Source organism: Schistocerca cancellata, chromosome 8 (assembly GCF_023864275.1).
Source record: "Schistocerca cancellata isolate TAMUIC-IGC-003103 chromosome 8, iqSchCanc2.1, whole genome shotgun sequence".
Taxonomy (NCBI): Eukaryota; Metazoa; Arthropoda; class Insecta; order Orthoptera; family Acrididae; genus Schistocerca; species Schistocerca cancellata.
The window spans coordinates 358,995,906-359,014,153 of NC_064633.1; the positions used below are offsets into that span (position 1 = coordinate 358,995,906).

General features: G+C 29.5%; 1 protein-coding gene across 1 annotated transcript in view; it reads left to right on the plus strand.

Annotated features, from left to right (window-relative positions):
* Nucleotides 1–18,248, plus strand: part of LOC126094653 (cytochrome P450 4C1-like) — a 128,365-nt gene that overhangs the window by 51,376 nt on the left and 58,741 nt on the right. The window contains exons 3-4 of the mRNA XM_049909151.1: nt 3,272–3,362; nt 15,862–16,047. Of these exons, the coding sequence (XP_049765108.1) occupies nt 3,272–3,362; nt 15,862–16,047 (277 nt within the window). The remainder of the gene's footprint in view (nt 1–3,271; nt 3,363–15,861; nt 16,048–18,248) is intronic.

Below are 18,248 nucleotides of genomic sequence, written 5' to 3' on the forward strand. Positions count from 1 at the left end.
AATTCTAATCTGTGCTCTAATGACCAGTTGGGAGGAAAACAATGAGAGAATTGATGGAGCCACGCTTGTGGATGAATGTTGTTGCCAGAATTCTTAAATGTTTTGAATTTACGTGTAGTAATGAACAGCTTATAGTCAAAATCATCGTGTCAGTGAGTCGCATGTCGGTCATTGTTACGTCGTGTCGGCGGTTCCGTCTCAAAATTCGGTGCACATTGCCAATTTCTTTCATAACTTCCGAAATGCCCTGTGTTATTATTTTGTGGCTGTTCCGTATTTCTATGCCCCTCTTCCCGTATTGGGGCGCGAGTGTCCTCTGAAATGTGTAATTCTTGTATTACCTGTGTCAGCTGATCTTGTACTTCCCGGATTTCTCTTTTGTACTGTGTATTGATTTGATTTTGATTTTGTTTGAATTTTCTAATTTGTTCATACTCTTCTGTGTCAGTGAAGGCTATGGGTCTTGTGTCATTCAGATCATCATCTACCTTTGTAGGTAAGTTAGTGACCTGATCCGAAAGTTCGGCTACTTTCTCCGATAGTGAACACATTTCCTCAGTGTGTTTTTCTGAACCAAGTTTCAGAGTGTCCATTTGTGTTGAAATCGAATCTACTGTGTCCTTTAAGTTTTCCTGAGTTTTTGCAAGTTGCGTAACCGAATCGGTAGATGCAACTGAGTCAATTTTATCCCACAAGGTCTCATGATTTTCATGAACAATGGTTTGCAGTTCTTTTATGGCTGCTTCGTGATTCTGTAATGCATTTTCATGCCGCGAAAAAATAGGTTGAAAATGCTCACAAATTTGTGTTTTTACGTCATTACAGACTTTTTGACATTTCGATTCAATGTTATGTAACTCAGTAGTTAAATCTTCACGTGTTTGTTCAAGCGTGGTGTGAAGATTTTGTTCCATTGCGTCTAACTGTTGCTGTGTTTGTCTCTGGTGTTGTTCCATTGTGTATAACTTTTGAAGCTTTTGCTGTGTTTGTCTCTGATTTTGTTCCAATGTGTCTAACTGTTGCTGTGTTTGTCTCTGGTGTTGTTCCATTGTGTCTAACTTTTGAAGCTTTTGCCGTGTTTGTCTCTGATTTTGTTCCATTGTGTCTAACTTTTGAAGATTTTGTCCCATTTGTTTCTGATTTTTTTCAAGCGTTGTGTCTAACTTTTGTAGCCTTTGTCCCATTTGTTGCATTAACTGTAATAACAGTGTACTGGTGTCTGAAACAGCTAAATAAAAGATTCAAACTGCGGAAGGCACTAACTACTGATAGGCATAGTTAGCAAATGAAAGATTTTAATAGAGAACAAACATTGTATTTACCTTAATAGTCATAATATATATATCAGTTCATAACATCCATTCTTACAAATATCAAAACTGCGCCATTTCTCTCCCCACATCCACCACTGCTGGCGGATCACCTCCAACTGCACAACGCTATGCGCTGTTAACATCCAGCTGCCGCTGCCCAACACTACAATGGCAGACAACAATGCAAACCAGCCACAGGCTGCACACAGCACAGCCAGTGATTTTCATACAGAGCGCTACGTAACGTTGCCAATAAGAAAATACAAACAGCCTACTTACAATGTGAATGGATCGAGAATAAACTGTAATAAATGGTACAATGCGACATACACTCCACTCTTCCGCTTATGTCCCAGCACAGAACCCTCCAGTCCCAGTTCGCAATCATCGAGTAACACGCTAGCATCGTCTTCTAGTGCTCCAGCTATGTGATCAATCAATTATGCTTAACTCAAAGAGGAAGTTACTGTTAAATGACCTCTGATAGAAATACTTCAGTATTTTCTATGTCAAGCTGTACGTTAATGTTCAGAGACAATAGAAAATACTCACAACATTCCTGTACTGTACAAAAAAGAGGTCTTCTTATTCATGTTTTAATACAGTTAACTAATATTTTATATGTTATAATTTTCACTTGGTCTCTAGCTGGAGCAAGTCAAAGAACCCACCGTTGTACTGGTGAGTGTATTTTCGTCTGGCACAAAAATGATCTTTAGGATTATGTCAAGACAGTGAATAGTTCCTGCAGTCCAGTGGCGACTGAAACAGACCACTCTTATTGGCCCAGATATAGGCTATACTTACGGCAGGAACACATGAACGCTTTTTTCTGTCAATCAAAAAATTGAAGCTCCCTATTCACTTTGGTTGTTACTTAAAGCGTCGGATCTGAAAGTAAACAGTTGACAGACCAATATGGCTTTATTTTTATGGGCATTGTTTTGACTGTCCTTGCATAAAATGTCATTTACTTGCAAATTGGGACACTAATTACTTATTAAGGTTCCCAGTTTAGTTTTTAGACTGGAAGGCTTCACATTCCTTAGTCTGTCTAATGTTAAAAGTTATATTGCCATACTTTGAAAGTGTGCAATCACAAATATAAAGCAACCTGTATAAATTCAGACTCATGCCAACAGGAACCGAGCAGAGTACACAGATTATATGGGCACACGGAGGATATGGGATGTTATAGTATAGTTTAAACACGAATTCCCGAAATTAACATAGAGCTAGGTTTTAGCAGAGAACAAATTTTAAGAAAAAACTTATTATTGCTATCACACTATCTCGAAAACTGGAGGGACTGTGTATAGGAATGAACTAAGGCGTCTAGTCAGCTGAGATAATGGTATACTTTTTATTTATATGTAGCTGAAAACGAGAGCCAAGAACAGTGATAATGCTTAATGACTTGAGGCAGATAAATATTCTTAAAAATGCCTTTGGTGCCTTGGACTATGTATTTAGCGATAGTTGGAGGAGAGAGGAAATTGTCTGCATGTCCTTTCTACCTCTGATTTCAATAGCTTTATTAGGAAGCTGAGTAACGCTTTTGTATTCCAACAACATATGGACCAAAATAGCTTTCCGATTGTTAAACAGGCTGTAAGTCCTTTGTTTCTTTAAATTTAAAAAAAGCTAGACTGAGACTGCAATTTTACTATTTCCTGGTAACTCTAAAATTTATATCTTCACCCATAGCATTTGCTCCTACCTATCATTAAAGGAAACTACCCTCCAAAGCAGCACCAACTCAGTGCACAAAGAATGTTTACATTAGACAGTATTACCACCAACATCTTTAATTTCCCAAGATAGATTCCTTCTAATTGTGCCCATCCAGATGCAATGTATGCCAAGGTTATGTTTAATAGGGTTATTGTCTATTTCGCTCGGTGCGGTGTCCTTTTTCAACTAAATGACTGATGTGTGCACTACTCTACATTTTTCAGAAAATAATGACGAGCAGTGAACTGATAACAAAGTCACATGTCTATCATTTCCTCCAACCGTGGCTGGGGCAAGGACTTCTCACTAGCACAGGTGAGTACAGGCAGCTTCAGCATATGTTAAGTAGAAAGTGGTCTGTTGAATAGTCCCCAGCACTTAGCTGGAATGACTCTTTTCACTAGACTGCAGCAGTAATATGTCTAAGAGAGTTCTGATCCAAAGAGCACTTCTGCATCTAATTTGCAACATGCTGACCAACAATCTAATTTCACAGTACCCCCAAACAAAAAAATCTCATTTGCCTATACTGAAAAAAATAAAATTCTCACTTCCTTATAAAAAGTTTTCAAATATAACAAATTTTATTCATTAAAGATAAGAACCAATAAACCAAAGAAACTCTCATTTTCAGCTTTACAAATTTTCAAAACTAATAAATTTCTTTCTTTATAAAGAAGAACCAAAAAATCAAATTTCCTTACATCAGAAAAATCAAATTGTCATTTTCTCATTGAAAAATTTTCAAACTTAATATATTTTATTCTTGATACATAAGAATCATCAAACCTAAAACCTCAAAAGGTGCACTGAACTGATAACGTTTAAATAAGAGAAACCATATTTCCTTCTCTATTAATACAATGGAAAAATATGGTGAAGGAAATCTGAACTATATAAGAGGTTATAAAATTATTGAAAAGGGAAGTATGGATTGACTTATAATGATTTAGAAAATTACTGTAAAGACATAGGTATTCAAATGTAACTGGGGAAGACTATTTCAGATTTGATGATTATTTTAACTGGAAGAAAACGAATACAGACAGAACTAAAACTTGAAACTTTGAAAGAACTTCAATTACTAAATCACAAAAATTGATTTATTCTAAACTCAGAAAAAGTCAATTAACTGGTCTTATTGCAAATCCTGTTGACTATATTAACAATAGTGATCACCATAATGAATTTAATAAGAGACCAGCAAAGGAACTTCATGCAATCTGTAAATCAAAAATAAATGAAAAATTCATCTAAATTAAGAAAATATCAATTAATCAATTCTATCAAAATATCTGGAGGTAAAATTGTTAGTGATAACGATTTGAATAAAAACTCTGTAACACAATATCATTAAATCATTAAAACAAAAAAAAGAAAGAATTATTCTAACCATCAGAATCAAATATTAATTGATGTTATCGATATTTCTAGGAAGAAAACAAAGAATCACAATCCTAATGAGAGTTATATTCAAAAATCTCTAGTAAATTAATACCAGTAAATTAAACAAAAAATAATTGGATAAATTTACCAGGTTTCAATTTTCTAGGTGAAAAGATTTCTTAAAATCAGCTACAATAATTTATAGAAAAACTTCTTCTCTTTTCAAGTTTAATAATTTAAGTAATTAATAATATTCATAATATTGTTGAACCATAAAATTTTTTAATCAGTTATCACCAAACTAAATAATTATTAATGCAAAGAAGAGCAATTGAAGTTGATATGTAAAAAGGAAAAATGAAATGCAAGAATTTAATTTTAAACAATGTGCACAAGTTTTATTAAGAACAACTGATTTACAAGGTTATGATATAAAATGAGTAATCTATTCAGGAAAGTGTAATAAATGCTACAAAATAATGTGGTTGATCTTTATTGTATTAAGATGGTTTAGACTTTAATATCGATAGACACAATCCACTTTTTCATTCTTCTTACATCAATTTACCAAAAGCAATGAAAGACAAAAATCTGTAATTAGTGTAAAAATATGTAGATAAAAAATGTTTTCTTTATTCAATAAAATCTGCATTGTATCCTGAAGAATGTGATGCCAAAAAAGTTGGTAAATATAAAAATATTGGATTAGAATTAGAGGAAATTTTTGAAAGAGAAAATACCACAAATGTTAATTAATTTTTCTGCAAATGAAAACAATGAAGATGAAGAAAAATTTAAAGTATATATCTTTACCACACATATAACAAAACAGAAAAAAGGCAATCATTGTTAAATTGCATGTGAAAATGATTCACATTATTGATGGATCAATCCAGATTAATTAGCACACAAACAAGAAAATACAACTGAAAAATAATTTATCTTTGTGATCGATGTTTAAGATATTTTGATTCACAAGAGAGACATTCCAAAAACTACTGTAAAATACATAAAGAAGTAAAAATATATATCTATCCAAAGGACAAAATTTTGAATTCAAAAATTATAGTTATTCATCAAGGGAGTCCATTTATAATTTACACAGATTTGAAATGTTTTACTGAAAGATACTCAAACTTGTAAACAAAAACTTGAAAAATATTGTATTTACAAATATCAAGCACATTGTGAAATGTAATTCATCTAGTATAATAAATATTCTCAAGTTGATATTCCAGATCTAGCTACATATACTGGTAAAGATGTATCAATAAATTCATTGAAATCTTAAACAAAGACTCAAGAGAAATTGCTAGAATATATGAGCAAAATATTCTAATGAAATAAACTGAACAAGGTATGATCAATTATAAAAATCCAAAAATCCGTCATACTGGTGAAAAAGAATTTACTTTTATTGAAAAGGAAATAAAAGATTAGTGCCACTTAACAAGAAAATAACAAGGAGTTGCACATAAAGCTTAGTAAACAAAAATTCTATACTTCTTCCAGTTTATATTCATAATTTAACAAATTATGATGGTTATTTGTTTATAAAAGTATTAGCAGCTGATAGTAAAGATATTGATAATATTCCTAATAATTGCAAATTTATGCTTCTTGTAGTAAACATGTTCAAACTGAATTAACATTAAGATTCTTATGTTTAAATTTATGGCTGTAAAAATTGATAAATTATACTTTCAATCTTACAAAAAAACCATTATAGTGAAACGGCATAATAAATTGAAGGTGAACAACCAGACTTAACGATAAAGAAATAATTGTATCCTTAGGAATGTTTGGATTCTGGAGTAAAATATCAGGAAACTAAATTATCTGCAAAGGAATGTTTTATGCAAAACTTAATAATGATAACATTTGGGATGAATATTATTAAAGAGAAAAAACAGTTTGTAAAAAAATTCCATATTTAAAATTGAGATGAGTACACAAAATTATATACAGAGTTAATAAATCTGAACTTTAATTTTAGCTGAAAATTAATGGGAGATATGTATTAAATCTTAAAAATTTTACCCATTATGCTGTTTGAGAGTTCCACGATTATCTTGGGATTATATTTTATCAAAGACAAAAATTGGATTAGATTTATTATGTGATTATGATATAATATTATTTCTTGCAAAAAAAATTTGAGGTAGAATTTCTTAATGTATTAAGACATATGCCAATTCAAATAACAATTACTTCACAAGTTGTAAGCCAACAAATCCATAAAATTATACTACATATTGCAATGCAAATTATTTATATGGCTATGCAATAAATACAATTTTTACTCGTTAAGTATTCTACTAAATGAATCCAAAAATTTAAATCCTGAAAAAATTCTGGAAGTTCCAGATGATTACAAATGTGGTTACATTACAAAGTTGACTTAGAATATACAAAAAATTAAATGATTTAATAGAGGTTTACTTTTTGCAAGAGTAGGAGGAAATAAATTGTAACACAGGAAATTATATGCATTATAAAACATATTTCAAAAGCATACCATGAACATACTACTGCATTTTCAGATAAGCTAGTAACACTTAATTTGAACAAAATTAATATAAAATTTCATATTTACTTGTAGAAGCGCACAAATAATATGTTTTGTATAATCAAATTGCTTTATCGTTTATTTCAAATCTTCCTAGAAATATACAGTTCTTATATCATAAATGGAAGAATCATTATCCCTATAACACAAACATTTCCACCATTTTGTTTTTTCATTACATTGTAGTGAACATTGTAGATTTCTATTTTTGAAATATCTAGAATAACCATTCCAATGTAAATCGGTTTATTGAACATTATATTAATGAACATGGTATTTATATTTTGTTATGAAATACAAACTACCTTTGCAGAACTGTTGTAAGATAGTTTTATGAAGAAGTTTGACCAGCAAATCGTGAACACGGTAAATGCAAGGTCAGAAAGAAAATAATAGATACCTATAAAAATCAAACTATATATTTACGAAGAAAAATGTAAATTTGAAGAGAAACGAATAGAAAATTTGGAAGGTACAGTTAATATTGCTTCAGAAATGATAAACCAAAGAAACGAAGAATCAAATATATTATTACCACATGCTGTTGGTCAATTAAATTATGAAAAATAATTTAAGGATATATGCCTATTTTTATAAAATGGTTATTAATTGTTTCAACATAAATAAAATGCTAAAAAACAAAAAAATGTTATTAGAAATAGAAATACAAATTATGTACACTTTTTAAGTATTAATTATATGCACAATTCATTTAATTTTTGCAACCGAATGAAAGAAAGTTTAATAATTGATTGCTATCGAAAGTACATAAATATTTTAGATAATTTTTCAAGACAACAATACACTAATGATATGAACAATCTAGCAAAACATTCCTTAAACTAAAAATCTAAATTTCCAAGTAATTTATCCATAGTAAAAAGTCAAATGTCACTCATAATAGTTGTTATATTCGTATAATAAGCATAAAATAAACGTAAAATTAACCAAATCCATCATTTGTTCCATCAACTCAGAATTAAAATACTCATAAAATTTTTTACATTAAATCATTTTCTTAAACTTTAATTGAATATAAAAACCCATCACCTTTAACAAAAATATTATAATTATAAAAATTATATTCACTATCAAGCATGTTTAAAATTTTGATAGATAATTCCTTTCATACATGGAATTCTTATTAATATTTTAAAAAATTACTTCAGGGTTGATTTGCCCAATTATTGTGAGAATTATCCTAACCATACTGTTTTGTAAATAATCGAAACTCAAGCTTTTAACATAAATTTTATTACCTTTCTTATTTAAAACTTTTTCAGCAAGGTACATATAGAAAATCGTTTTAAGTAGATTGTGTTCACAAAATATCATTATATATATATTCAAATTCAATCTTTCAATTTATTTGTAATTGGATTGGACTGATTAAGTTCTTGAATCACGAAATTTGATCTTTTTGCTGTATATCCTTTTTAAATAATTCCCGTATTTTTAATTATTCTCACATTATCACAAATTTCATACTTAGATTCGGTATCTTACAAATTTGGTTTGTAAAAAGTTTTAAGTAAGACTTCTTCAGTTTCTTAACTTACGTGTTTTAGGGCCATTTCCATAGTTGAATGTTCTGTTTTATTGTTTTCGTTAAGTGTTCTATTAAATCGTTCAACAATTCGTTCAATTAATCATCTACTGCCAAAGAAATTACATTTTCTCAATTAAGGTTTGTTTTTAATGGGTTTATGAAATTTTTTCACAAATATTGAGAGTTAATGATTTGCTCACCCTCTCACTTAGGAATTTTTTTGAATTGTATAAACTTTTTGTCTTAAAAATTGAAAAATTTCCCTTAATTCTTTATTTTCTATGTTTAGCTGTTAATTTTTGAGGATGACAAGTTTCATTCAGCTTTCCTCCCTTCAAACAGGAAATGTGATTATAAAGCTTAATTTATGTGGAATTAAAATACTTATATCATTTCATCAAATACAATTATTTTTACATCAACAGGAACAATTTTAACACAATCCTTTAATCTTACAGAAAAAATTTGGTTTGCACGAAATTGTAACTCCAGAACTTCACGTTTAATTTCGATAACTTTCAACACTTATCCAAATATCAAAATCATCAAATGTTATATCTTGACCAACAACAATGACAATGCTTTTTTAATAATGAAATCACATTTACTGAAATTGTGCAATCTTTATTAGCCTCCAGTGATAAAAGTTAGTTCAATAATGTGTTTATGATATACTTTATAATGATGTTTTTAATTTATTTAGGTACAGTAATCTGGTTTTCTTTCCATATTGAAGAAAAGAATATTTTTCCAAAATAGTTAACTAGTTATTTTGGAATAATTCCTCCATATAAATCAAAAACTTACTTTATATCTTTATGCTTGTAATAACTACTCATTGAGTTTCATTGTGATTAGGAGTATATAAATTTACTATTCCATATTCTAAATTTGTTCCTGCTTTAGGTAACTCAACAAGCATAAAAACGGCACAAAAATTATTAATTTTTAAGCGATTAACTAGTTCTTCTATGTCAGAATGGGATAAACGAATATTACACTTTCAATTATTTCTTTGAATAGTTTTCTGTTTCCTTTCTTTCTCACTTCCAAAATATGTTTTGATTGTTCTTCTAATTCTTTATTAAGTTTTTTTTATTTACAACTGCAATGTTCAGTAAATAAGGTAATGCAGCTAATAGTAAGGGAAGAAATTCACCCTGATGTTTCATTTCCGTTTTGTTTGTTAAATATTTAAAATCCTTTTCATAACAGGAATAGGTACTGAAACAAGGAAATTTTCAACAGTACTTTTTGCACTCTTTCACATTTCAACATAAGTTAAAAACGTTTCAATAATGATAATTAAGTGTAAGTTAAATTAATTTTGGATTAGTGTTGTCATGTGGTAGCATTGTAAATCAATTGGAAAGTTAGTCATTTATATAGATTAAAAAAGAGTAAAAGAATTTTATAAACCCCATCCATTTTTATAAACTTCTAAATTTGTTCCTAATTTACATTTGCTAAACAATTTTCCTCTAAATATAGCTGTAGTTATTCTTTTCTTTAATGAAGCAACACTTGAATGCATTCTTTCCTTCGCAATTAACTGAAGTTTTCTGTCTGTTTCATGTCTTTTTTGCACTTCTTTATCATCTCTGTAAGAATTAGTATGTTCTTTTCATGCATCATCTAATGGATTAATTCCTTGATCTCTTCTAATTAATTTCCCTTCTCATTTGGTTCCCAGACAACAAACTCTGAAGTGTTGAAGATGCATTTCAAATGGTGATTTGTTAATTGCAGTATTAACTAAACATTTTCCATGTTTTCTCTTGTGCTATTATTAACATTAAAGTGACTAAATTTGTTTCTTAACTTTTCCTTTATTCCAACTTTTTCGTTATGATAATTTTCATTTCCAAGCTATTTCTTCTCAAAAAATTACTGTTCATCTGCCAATTAAAACTCTATCACCATTCATCCAAATTTCTTCAACTATTTTTCTGAATATTTTTATACTGAAACTTCACCACTTTCTCTGCATCAGTAATAATGAGCAATCAAATTTTTGTGTTAATGATGCAAAATCGTTATCAAAATTTTTTTATCCTTCCTCATATTTATTTCCCCTACTGTATTTTATTTTGTTTGGATTATTATCAGAACATAATGCTCGAATTGGAACAATATAGCTGTATATGTGATAAAAGAGAATCTGTAAATAGTGTATTCATGTCTCCCATTGTTATTAGTTTTTTACTTAAGAGATTCATCTGTACCTTCATATGTCCAATCGCAAATAGTTAATTTAACTTCATTAAATTTTACTGGTCATTTCCTAACACATTTAAATTCACCCACTGGCATTAATCCAAATACTTTATCTTCACTATATTAATATATTCAAAGATTCTTTCAATTACTTTTTTTATTTCTTTTTGTTCTATTGGAGTTACTCATTTTGTATCTTCATATTTCGTTAATGAATCATGTATTTCTGATTCACTTGGTGTATAATCTCTTTTAACATTGTCATATTGTTTAATCATTAGAATATCATTAAATTCTTCTCAATAATGTTGAGAATAGCTTCTCAGTTTACTTTGAGTGATTTTAACAGTTTTTCTCCTTATCATTCAGTTCCTTTGTTAACTTTTTCAATTATATTGATAACTGGTTGAATTTCTTTTTTAAGTTTTTCATATTTTGTTCTAATTGATTTTTTTCCATTTCTGAAATTCTTCTTTTAACTATTCTTTCCTTATTGATTTCATTTGGCTTTTTTTCTCAATCATATTTTGCAAACATTTATTAAGAATAAAAACACGATAATCAATTTTTATTTTACATTTAACATTAATCTTTAACACTTATGTTTAATATTTTATGTTTCAAGTATATCTTGAACGTTTGTTTTTTATGTTTATGTTCAACATTACTGTTAATGTTTGTTTGCAGTAATTAAAATATTGCTAAAATATTGCTAATATTTTCTCTAAATTTAGTTTCAATAACTTTTTCTATCATATCAATTGTTATAAAACCATGTTTACGTTTAATCCAACGTTTACTATATAGTTTTTTAAATTCATCAAACATCAAATCACCACTAAAAATTAATGATAAATATAATTTATAATGTGTATCATCTTGTCTAAAAATATTTTAAAAACTTATATTGTCTCTAACTAATTGTTTGCAATTGCAATTTTTGAATACATTTGACTTAAAAAAATACAGTGTATATCTTTATGTTTTTCCCCTCATAAATTTTCTGTAACTATATCTTGATTTTCAAGAAACAAGTCATCAAAAACCACAACTGTAAGTTTTTGACATTCATCTAATATAATAATTTCGTCATTATTTGCAATAAAACTAACCATTTTTCAGTAATATTATCTTCAATTTTTTTCACATCTTTTTCTTAATTCTTGATATGTGAGATGATTTAAAATATTCAATAAATATACAACTGATTAATTTCTTTCATTTTAACCACTCTTTTGTCAAAATATAATTATCAATCACTAATGTAATTTTCCCACTTCAACTTGATCCTATAATTGCACAATGAACTGAGTTTGTTAAAAGTATCAGGTTAGTTTTTTTTTGTTTCATTTTTGGAATTCTTATAGTTGTTTCCAAATCTGTCATTTATTTACATAATGTTTACTAATATTAATGAGTAGATTATTTCTATTCCATCATAAGTCTTTTGCTCTGAAGAAAAAGATTAACTGTCCAAAAAGAGAAACTTATAAATGTGGTTCACCAGTTGGTTTTCATTCAAATTTTTAGCTCCAAATAATACAGCAAAGAATAATAAACTTTCCTGAAATGTAGAAATAATAGAACTTCCTGTGGGTCAATATAGTTTGAGAAATTTAGAAAAATTTATTCAGTCGAAAAATCCGAATATCCAGTTAAAGAAGATAAAATTATAAATATAATTGTTATTGAAAGTGTAGTAAATTATACAGGCATATAGAACAAGATAATAGTACAAGTTTTTTAGGGTTAAATAATCAAAAAAGTGAACCCAATAAAAATCCTTTGCTGAAGATGTCGATAATTATTCCATTTCAATAAATTGATGTAAGTTTTAATTTGGCTGATGGAATGTTACTTAAACATAATGATCATCTGCATCAAGAAACTTATATTATTGATTTATTTATTCCTAATTCTGAACTTGGAAGATCCATAATTTATGAACCAAAGCATCCAAGGATAATAACAATTTTCAATAATATTCAAAATTTAGAAATGCCTTTAACTGAGGAAAACGATTTTTAATTGAGTTCAATGGTGCTCATGGAACACTTGTTTTAGAAATGAATGAATAAATATTTCCTTATTAAATCATGAACCAAAATGAAAGGTATCAATTTTACTCTTTTCCTGCAAATAAGAAATCAAAAATAATAATCTTCCTATCAAAGGAACAGAAATTAATAATAATATTGGTGATGTTTGGATTAATCTTGATTTTGAACAACTATATATGACTTTTTACATTGTTAAGAAGAGGGAACTGATTTTTCTGCTCATTGAAATAAATGAAATATTAAACTAAATGATAATTATGTCATGTACTTTTATGATCATGTTACAATTACAAAAGGAAGTAATATTTTATATAGTATTGAACATCCTTTAAATTCTTTTTCAAATCTTATTTGTTTCATTTCTTCCCTTTCAAATGAATGAAATATGGAAGGACAAATATTTAACAATGGAAAAATTATAGCTGAACAAAATGAACTCCTTTATCCATTAGAATTACTTGGTTAATTTTTTGAAAATTATAAAGAATTATGTTAAAAGGTAATTTAACTGCTATTTTTAGCTGGAGTTTGAGAAAAATCATGACAATTCTATTCTTTGTTGGACTTCTGAAAATAATAACTGTACAGTTCCAAAAGGAGGTAAAATGGTTTTTAAATGTATGGAAATTCGTGCTCCTTTGTTAAATATGAACCAGAATATTGACTTCATAACTTATATAACTAGAACACAAAAGACTTAAAAATCCAAAAATATTGACTTATATAACTTATATAACTAGAACACAAAAGGCTTAAAAATCCAAAAACTCGAATTTCTTTCTTCATATGCCCAACAGTTGAATTTACTGGTTTACAGGCAAAAAGAAATTTTGAACTAGATACTACTAGTTATTATAATTCCACAGAATTTCATATTCCTTACTTTACTTTTGTTTTATTCCAAACTGATCGAATAAATAATCATAATAATTGATTCTTCTTAATTCGATCATTATAAATTACAAAATATTTATGTTAATAAAAGTCGAAGAAAATAAGTTTTTCTTCTTGAATTATGGAATCTTTAGCCACCAAACGACTTGCTAAAAGATTATGATTCCTGTAGGGATTTTTAGAAACTAATCCAATTAAGTAATGTCGTAAATGTAAGTCCTTTCTATTTTATTTGCAATTTTCAAATTTATGTAATTAATACGAATCAAAGAATGAATGTTTTTGTCAACAAAACGCAACAATAAGATTATCTGTATCCTTTAATGAGAATATTCCAAATGATATAATTGGATGTGTTCTTATGTATAATAAAAAGAATTTAACTTATCATTCTCAACATAATGCATACTGAAACTCTTTAGTTAAGTAAATGACAGAAAAATTAGAATTAATTAAAGATCTTTTAAATTTTTCTTTGCATTTATTTTTGAAATAGTTTTAGATAACTAGAGATGATAAACAGTGAAAACCTAAGTTCTTCACAAATTAAAACGTTTAAAGGCACTAACTATTTGTTCCCCCAAGTGTTTTTCATTTAATTCTTTAATTTTTTTCTATATGAATAAAAATATCCATGATTGGTTGCACTTAAAAACTATTAACAATTCTTCACAATTATTGTAATGGTTCATCAGAATTGTGCACCAAATTATCAGAACTTAAGAAACTTAAATCTTACATAATTTCAAATGCTGTACTTTTACCTACTAAATTTGGAGTTAAATATTATTGGATATACGTGAGACATATAAAATTACTCTTGTAAATCATTATTACAAAATCTTTAAAAATGATGGAGTGTTTAGATAAAATGTAAATTTAAATTTTGTTTTTTGAGTTTAGAAAACGAATAAAGATTGGCCTATTCATGTTAATGAATTTGAATAAATTTTAAAAATTTAATATTCTTTATTTAATCAAATCAAGATTACCTTTACTATAGTTTTCTAAGTTTCTTAAGTAGCTCAACTTTGCTTGACATTTTTGTTTACATTGTATTTATGTAGAATTAGTTTTTGGATTTATGGAAATGAGATATATTGGTTGGGGCAAACTGGGAAATTGGTTTCTTGGTCGGCATCCTGCAAATTTGGCTCAGAAGTTCTCTTTTTGTCAGAACACTCTTAGATGGACTACTCGCAGGTAACCTCTTTTTTCCGCTGGTGTTAGTGTTTATTAACTTCAGTATAAAGCCTTCCTACCATACATCAATCTGTTGCCAAATACATTGAGGCATCTATGGAATGATTTTCCTAAACCCTGGGATTTTCATATTTATCTGCATTGAAATTCACACTTGCTGTATATAGAGTTAAGTCTGATAATCTGTACATACTGAAAGAAGAAAGAAATTCACATGAATTCAGAAATTTTTAAAGTGTATTTAATAACAGATAAGTATGCGTGTCTGCTCAAGAATATCTACTCTCTCGACATTAATAAGAAATTTCAAAACACATAGAAGTGTAGTGCTATGTGCACTCTTTGGTCATACAATGGTATGAAATTCACTTGTAAAAATCCATTGTAGTAAACGAAACGAAGTAGCCTCCTTTTGTTTCCATAGAAAACTGTATGGACTCATTTCCGCATCCAAACAAAAGAGCAGAAAATGGATACCAAATTTTAGAAATGAGGTGTATTACCAACTAGAGAGGGATATAATACATTGTTTATACACATGATACGTTTGAAAATGGTGATAACCGAAAAATATATGCACATTTGTTAAATTTATATAGACCAAAGACACTGCCTAAGCCAAATCCAATGTCAATATTGTAAACAAAACTTTTTCTGCCCCTTCAGCACAGTCAAATTCTTTGTATCATAACCGGTTTTGCGTATCTGCATAAGTTATAATGTGATGTACTCAAGTATCAAGAACTTCAATCTGATTATGATACCAAATGTGTAATTCGAGGCCGAAAATTAAAAAAAAAAAGAAATTCAGTATAGTAAATTTTTGAATGTAGCTTCCACCAGAAAATGAAAAAAAATATTAAACGAATATGGTCATGTTGAAATTAGAAAGTTCTTCTGGTCAGATTGTCTAAGTCTGTGCATGTATTTTTTCAGGAGCAAAGTGGCACTCACGACGCAAGATGATAACACCTGCTTTCCACTTTAGCATCCTCGACAATTTCACTGAAGTGTTTGCTGAGAAGTCAGAAGTATTAGTAGACATTCTGAAGACGAAGGCTGATGGTGAAATATTTGACATTTATCCGTATATTACACGCTGTGCTCTGGACATCATATGTGGTAAGAGATTTTTTGCCTGTAAATCACTATATAATAGCTTGCAGAACAGACAATAGGTTGTAATATGGAGATCAGTATTGCTGCAGTAAGAAGGACAAAAGAATTTTTAAATCTTACATGTAATTGCAACGAAAGAAATTCTTGTTTTATTTGAGTACAAAATATCGGCAGTGCTCACGCTAATACCTGCACACAATTAGCTGGGAGTCTGCTTTCCACCAAAAACACATAATAAAACGAATTTTAATATCTGGTGTAAATGAAAATATTTCATTAAGTAGACTGAAAAGGAAGTGTGGCGCAATCTTAGTAGACACTTTTGTGAGTCAAAATTTACTATCTTACAAGCATTTGCAGAGAATTATGGAAACGTATTTTGAATCTATCAAATTTGAACATAGAAAAGCCATACTGGAGCAGAATATATGTGTGGCATTTAAAACATGCTGATAATCAGTATTATGTATGATGTATGAAATGAAGCATGTTAAACAATACTAATGAAAAGTCTATGTGAAACTGTCTCTAGAACAGGGGTTCCTAACCAGTTATTCTCGTGGAAAGCTTTGAGAACTATGGTACTTTGATGAAATACTTTGTTTATTTTGAAGGCTAATTACTCTTTAAAAAATGAGAAGAATTTCAGTTTTAAGTCATAACTAACACCATTAAACTCACAATAAAATTTAAAAAATTATTATTAGTGTAGTCATTTAGTCTGAAAATATGGCCTTGTTATTAATAGTTATTTGTAGAAAACTTATTCACCTCCCACGGAACACCAGTGTTCTGTAGAACACAGTTTGGAAAACCCTACTCTAGAAGAAGGGAGAAGATTTTAAGCTTCAAATTATCTTATGTGGACGTAGACAATTCGACAGCAATAACCAGAACAGTGCTGACAAAACTTAGATGGGAAGAAAAATATTGAAGATTATCATTGGAAAAAGATCATAAAGTACTTCTAGTAGATTTAAGAGATAGTGATATTAGAATAATCGCAGGCTCTAACAACTCAGTAAATGTTCTATAGTTAAACAAATGAAGAAGCAGACAGGATCAAGTTCAAAGTTTCTTATTTATCAATAGATATCTCAGTGAACGGATTGAACCCAACTTGTCAGAAAAAACGTCATTATTCATGAGAGTCAAGAAGTTGGAACTAGCCTGTCGACTGACTATGAACACCTACAACAAGAAATGCCTGTCATGCAATCTGAAACTGAAGCATTACACATCAGTCATACGACCAGAAGCCCTTTATGCCATGGAATGTCTTTCCATGAACCAGAGAGGTCTGATGGAGAAATTGGAAGTCAGAGAGAGGAGAATCCTCAGGAAGATCCTCGGCCTGGTAGAAGAAGCTTGGCAATTCAGATGGTGGCATCTCAGAGCTCTATGATCATATCAAGGGGCTCTTTGACTGTGCAAGAGAAAGAAGGGTAGCTTTCTATAGCCGTGTTGCAAGATTGCCTCTAAACAGGTTGAAAGACCGTCTATTCACCTTCTGGCAAAACAAGAAGGTCTGCACCACAGAAACCGAGAAGGTCATTAAAGAACTAGGAATAACTAATCTTTAAAACAGACAGTCTGTGAGACACATCCTGAAGGAAGTCCAAGGATTTCAGGAAAAGCCCTGAAGAAAGTGTACCCCCTAGACAGAAGAAAGTAAGAAGTTACACCGACAGAGGATGCGACAATACTGGGCAAAGATCAAAGCACAACAGTTGAATGAGCGTGGTCCAAAGTACGCCCATTCGAAACAAGAAGAAGAAGGAGATGCACATGCTACAAAAAGTTTTTCAGGGACTTGCGAGCCATCTCATTAGCTATGCAGCTGAGGAAAAGATGTTTGGCAACAAAGTTTTATAAAAATATTTCATCAATCAACTGATTATATTTAAAATTTCTAAGGGTCCATTTACTTCCATAGAGTACCTGAGACTCGAGACATATCTTAACAACGAAACATATTTTCCTTTGACATAAATAGTCTTCGCTGTTTTGCTCAGAACCATCATATATTGGAAGTGTGTTTGAGTGTGTGTGTGTGTGTGTGTGTGTGTGTGTGTGTGTGTGTGTGTGTGTGCGTGTGTGTGTGTCTTCGTGTGTGTGTGTGAGAGAGAGAGAGAGAGAGAGAATTATGACTGTTTGGCCTTCGTAACATACTGGAATGTCAGTAAGGTACAAATAACTTTCTA